The sequence below is a fragment of the Schistocerca cancellata genome, chromosome 3, assembly GCF_023864275.1.
Source record: "Schistocerca cancellata isolate TAMUIC-IGC-003103 chromosome 3, iqSchCanc2.1, whole genome shotgun sequence".
NCBI classification, from domain to species: domain Eukaryota; kingdom Metazoa; phylum Arthropoda; class Insecta; order Orthoptera; family Acrididae; genus Schistocerca; species Schistocerca cancellata.
The window spans coordinates 467,416,372-467,422,371 of record NC_064628.1 but is presented as its reverse complement, the minus strand read 5'-3'; the positions used below and the strand labels follow the sequence as shown (position 1 = coordinate 467,422,371).

Below are 6,000 nucleotides of genomic sequence, written 5' to 3'. Positions count from 1 at the left end.
TGCGGTCGCGCAGTTCCAGACTGAAGCGCCTAGAACCGCTTGGCCACAATGGCTCAGATAATTGTCCTAAAAGGACAAATTATCTCGGCGGGACAGTGATGAATCGAAACATGACGCGTCGTCGTTTCATGATTCGAGGGTCAGCAACTGATAAAAAAAAGGGGCCCCCCAAGGTCGCGATGGCGGCGTCACTGTCCCGCCGAGATAATTTGTCCTTTTAGGACAATTATCTGAGCAAGCACCCACGCCAGCAAAAGGTTGCCCAACACGTGTTGACGACAGGAGTTGTTTTAACCGGCTGTACTCGAATTTTAGTACATAAGGGGGGTGATTTGGAGCACAGCACATCATGTCCTCTGAACCGATAACGTCGACATCTACGAGCAACAGCAGCAAGTTTGTGTGTGTAACCTTCTTACAAGATGTATACTGTAATCTTCGACTGTCAAGGCTTCAAGACATGTGCGAATGAATTTGTTCCTAAGGACTTAGCATTCCAAATGCTGTGCGATGATGGAACAGTGTTTGCCTCTGGAAGTTACATTCTTCAATGTACAACACCGTATTACGAACTTGATATCAAATCAGCAAAATGGTTGGCAGAGAACCATCACCACTACAACATTAATTCAGCTGTAGCCTCGCTGGATAGTGCATTAAACTCCATCAAATCAGTGGTACCAAAAAACTGCACTGTACTTGTTAAAGGTACTGAAAAAGTTAAATGGGTAAGAGAGTTCTTACCTGACTGCCTAATAACTAATGTGGAGGAGAAAGGCTGCCCTACGCAAGCTGAATGGTATTGGCAGGTACCAACCAGTAACTGCGAAATTTAATACAAATCTGCTGGTGAAGTGGTACAAAGAGTACTACTTAAAACATTAAGCCGAACAGTGTGGAGTAAAGAGTGTAATGGCCCCTCACAAAAGCATGCAAGTGTGAACTGTTAGACAATTGTGAATCATGTGAAAACTGTGAAGCTTATTTTCATTTCCTAGTATTCAGGCCTTTTTTGTAAATGCTTTAAAATTCCTGATGTGTTGTGTGATGGTGTGCATCTGAGGTATAACTACTGGGAACTTGAAGAAGCAGTTGTTCGTTTGGTATATCTTTAAAACATAAGTGTAAGTTTTTCGTTTGGTATATCTTTAAAACATAACTGTAAGTTTTACATAATTCTTTAAAAATAACTGTAATTTTTTATAATAAAATTACATTTTATGTTACTGGAATCCAACTGTTATGTTTTCTATCAAAACCTAACAATTTCACAAATGCCTTATTTCTTTTCCTGTACAATAGTTTCTCTACTAGATAAGTATTGGGGTATTTTGTTTTCTGTAATTCATGACCATAAAACGCACCAGCAATATTATTTAGTTCAAAATCTTGCAGAGTGTATGTCCTAGGATTTGTTTCTTGGACTCCAATTATCTTCAATATTTCTGTAGACCAATTTGGTTTGTATCCTTTATCAAAAATGACTTTGTTTTTACTGACTCTTACGAACTCTCCTACTTTAAATTTCTGCTTTGATTTGTCTATGGTACGTATCTTATTATATACTGTGGATAAAAGGTGATTATCATTAACATTGCAGGGTCGCATCTTGGACTTAATGTAGGCCACATTGGCCGATGCAATAATAAGACGAATCAATTTGCTCCTCAAGACTCCGTAAATAGGCGTATAATCATTGGAAATGAAATTTCATTAGAAGAAGGTGCTGTAGAGGATTTCAAAAAAGTTTGTGAAGGAATTGCATGCAACATTCGTGTAAAATATAAAGGAGATGCTATTTTAAGACGTACTCCATTACTGTTAATTTCTAATTCTCAGCCTATTGTATGTAGTCATCCAGATTTCAACAATGTCCGTGTGAGAACTATTAGGTGGAAAAAGTTTGATGAATTGAAAAATGCAATAAAACAGCCTTATCCTTTAGCTTTCTTTTCATTGTTGCAAATGTATAATATTCCTTATTAAATAAAAGACAAGAATTTGTACAATGTATAATTTTTATTGTCAATTATTACAACAAATAAAAATAAATTACAATTATCCTTTGTTCTGTACACGTTCAACTACTTTTTTAACGCCGTAAGCAGCACCTGCGGCAGCAGCAGTTGTCGCCGCGCTAGCCGCTATCGCTATCTGCCCTGAACTTGTGACACCAGCTGTGCTAATTGCGGCCTCGTCCGTGACACCCTCTGGCCTTGTTTCTGGCACCCGTTCAAATTCAACTGTTTCGCCGCTCGTATCCAAATCGTCGAAAGTTGGATTATCTCCATGCCGTATACGAGTAGCAGCATCCTCTCTTTGCACTGTTCGAATATCATTAGTACTACGAGAACGATTAACATTTGTTAATGGAATTCTTTCGCCCATTTCAATGTCTTCCTCAGGTCCCGGATATAAAACACCTCCATCGTATTGTATAGAGCCATGGTTGCCCATGCTTAAATACTGATTTACCCAAGACATTTTGCTGACTACACTAAATAAATTATTACCACCTTTAATATACATTACGTTATCAAACAGCACGTATCGGGCAACCTTTTGCTGGCGTGGGTGCTTGCTCAGATAATTGTCCTAAAAGGACAAATTATCTCGGCGGGACAGTGACGCCGCCATCGCGACCTTGGGACCCCGGGGGCCCCTTTTTTTTTATCAGTTGATGACACTCGAATCATGAAACGACGCGACGCAGTCATGTTTCGATTCATGAGGGTCTGCAACTGATAAAAAAAAAGGGGCCCCCGGGGTCCCAAGGTCGCGATGGCGGCGTCACTGTCCCGCCGAGATAATTTGTCCTTTTAGGACAATTATCTGAGCAAGCACCCACGCCAGCAAAAGGTTGCCCGACAAGTGCTGTTTGATAACGTAATGTATATAAAAGGTAGTAATAATTTATTTAGTGTAGTCAGCAAAATGTCTTGGGTAAATCAGTATTTAAGCACGGGCAACCATGGCTCTATACAATACGACGGAGGTGTTTTATATCCGGGACCTGAGGAAGACATTGAAATGGGCGAAAGAATTCCATTAACAAATGTTAATCGTTCTCGTAGTACTAATGATATTCGAACAGTGCAAAGAGAGGATGCTGCTAATCGTATACGGTATGGCAATAATGCAGCATACGATGATACCAGTGGCGAAAAAGTTGAATTTGAACGCGTGCCTGACACAACGCCAGAAGAAAGCAATCTTGGAGTGCGGCGGCGCCGCCCAAATAGACCACGAAATCGTGGTCGAGGTCAACCCAGTGCAGATACAGCAACCTCTAGCGAAACGGTGCCCTTGTTATCTGAAAGTGTCACGGACGGGGCAGCAATTAGCACAGCTGGTATTACAAGTTCAGGACAGATAGCGATAGCGGCTGGCGCGACGACTGCTGCCGCCGCAGGTGCTGCTTACGGCGTTACAAAACTAGTTGAACGTGTACAGAAGAAAGGATATACTTTACCTGGTAGTGATTACGTAGGACCTGGAAATCCTATAAATATAGACGCACCGCGCAGTGGAGCAGATGCCATTGCTAAAGAGCACGACGTTGGATACGATAATTTGCTAAAGGAAGCAAGGGAACGACCGTTTACAGAAGAAGAATTTAGACAACGAGTTCAACAATTGGATGCAAAAGCTATAATTGATTTTGCAATTGACTGGAGTCATACACGAAATTGGCATTCATTTGTTGGAAAGTACGGACTGAAATTGAAGACAGCTGTTGAACAACGTATTGGAAAAACTTTGTACCCGAAACAACCGAATGCCGAAAAAACAGGTTTGTAAATTTAATTTTTGTTGTTTATAATAATTGTTGGTTATATTTTTTAATTGTAACGTTTCTTGCCTTCAGAATTATGAAATTCCACCGTGGGAACGGTCTAATTGGGAGTATATGCATGAAGGCCAGAAACGGTATGCCTATGAACAATGGCTAATGTCTCGTGTTCGTCGTGGTTTGCCTATAGATCACGACCGCCCATCAACATCTGGTTCAGCCTCTGGAACAAGTTCTGTAGACGAACATCACGACGACGAAGAAGTATCACATAGCGAAGAAGACGAAGACGAAGAAGCACCAGAAGAAATACAACAACATTCTGCACCACAACGTTTAGTACCATACTCTGACAGTGACGAAGGTATGAGTTCGCCAATGCAGGTAGATTCAGGTAAACGACAGGCTGCAGCAGGTCAATCTGGTGGATCTAAGAAGAAAAAAACGTTAACAGGCACCGCAGCACCATCTGCTAATGTACTGGGTGATTCTCCTAATACTCGTGTTGATCCATTACCTGCTCCTTCTATATTAGATACTGGTAACATTACAAGATATCGCAAAGTTCATAGATTTTTCACATACGGTTTAGCATACAAAGTGATTGAACATGAAAAAGCAGTATGTATGATTACTCCTTTAGCAGAAATTCCCGTTTATCAGCAACTGATAAAAAAAAGGGGCCCCCCAAGGTCGCGATGGCGGCGTCACTGTCCCGTTGATCGGCCATTTCTGTATATGACGCCTTCTGAATTCGATTTATTGCCTGATGGTAGTAGAATTGTTCATTGTTCTGTAAAAGTGATTGCACGTAATCCTAGAATTGCTTTTCCGACTAATTCAAGTGATACAGAACTTGCAACATTAAATCAAAATAAGAATATGATTACAAGTGTAGGTTTGTTGGGTTTGTGGAATAAGAGGAAGTGGGAAGTCTTCCACAGGTTGGGATACAAGGCAATAGAGAGGATGACGTTATAGAGATGGGCAAGTACAGTCAGGAAGGAGAAGGAGCTTTCTCTATGGGTGGTGGTAGGTGACACAGTCATGACCAGGATCCGTGTCATGTTTGAACTGCAGGATAAGTTTGTGTGCTGTGTTTGTTTGTGTTGATATCAGAGGGGCAACTGCCCCTAGTAGTGGAGACTAGGAGCAAGTGGAGTGACCAAGGTATGGGTGCATTCCATGTAGGTGGTGTAACGGTACTTGACTTACGTAACCAATATGGTACCTCAACTCAACCTCTCGATACCAGCAATATTCTGCTGTGTTTCTGTAAAGTAGTTAACATATTTCTGAGACAACATTCAGATTTGATTTTATTAATGTAGAGGTAATTTGATAAATCGGTATGTTTATATTGCAATGATATTATTTTTATGTGTATTCTTTCTTTTGTCACTATGATCTTCGTCATACTTGTAACTCAGATTCTTGGGCGCATAAGCGATTATTAGTTAGTTGTTAATTAGAGAGTCGGACCTTGCAAAAGTGAAGTCTTGTACGTCATTTTGCAAGACGCCAGTTTATAAAATGTGAACTTTAACAGTGAGGAAGATATTTTCAAATATGTTTTGTATTGTGAAGTGGTGTTTTGTGTGTTACGTGATTTTGCAACAAAAGCAATTAAAAGGGAGTGTAACTTAAATTCGGAGTGCTGATTATTTTTTTACATCACCGTTGTGCTAACTTTGAAAAGTTTAATCTTCAAGAATGGTTTGCGAAGCGCATCTACAAAACTTTTAAACATAGCAGAATAAAACCTAGGCCTCTTTGCATCTGAGCTTGGAATCATCACCACCTAGATTTTCGACGATTGAGCCATGATTGTACAACGAGACCAGCGTGCGAAACACGAAAAGATGAGTGCCTAGTTTATTCATAATTACATGAAATGATTTTATTAACTGTACTCTAATGACACCTGCCACATAATAACTTTGTTGTTGCCTGAAAATGCAGTATTTAGCGGCGTGAGCAACACCACAATCATTATTAATTTTCGGTCTTTGTTGTGGTAGGGTTGTTAGAGTGGGGAAAAGAGAGTAATCAAAGTGTGGATCATCAGGAATGGGAAAGACCTCAGAAAGGTGGGATGCAACATGGTTGGCCTCACTGGAGTTGTTGGGAAGGGGGTGTTCGTTATGGAGAAAGGTGTAATTCGGTGCAGACTGGGAACCAGTAAGGCTATGGAAGGCAGTCCAGTA

At 40.6% G+C, this 6,000-nt stretch overlaps 1 protein-coding gene across 1 annotated transcript in view; it reads left to right on the top strand.

Moving 5' to 3' along the window:
* The first annotated feature begins 2,934 nt into the window (after window positions 1-2,934).
* Window positions 2,935-6,000, top strand: part of LOC126176369 (uncharacterized) — a 101,281-nt gene continuing 98,215 nt past the window's right edge. Inside the window, exons 1-2 of the mRNA XM_049923525.1 lie at window positions 2,935-3,793; window positions 3,984-4,485. Coding sequence (XP_049779482.1) covers window positions 2,935-3,793; window positions 3,984-4,485 — 1,361 coding nt within the window. The remainder of the gene's footprint in view (window positions 3,794-3,983; window positions 4,486-6,000) is intronic.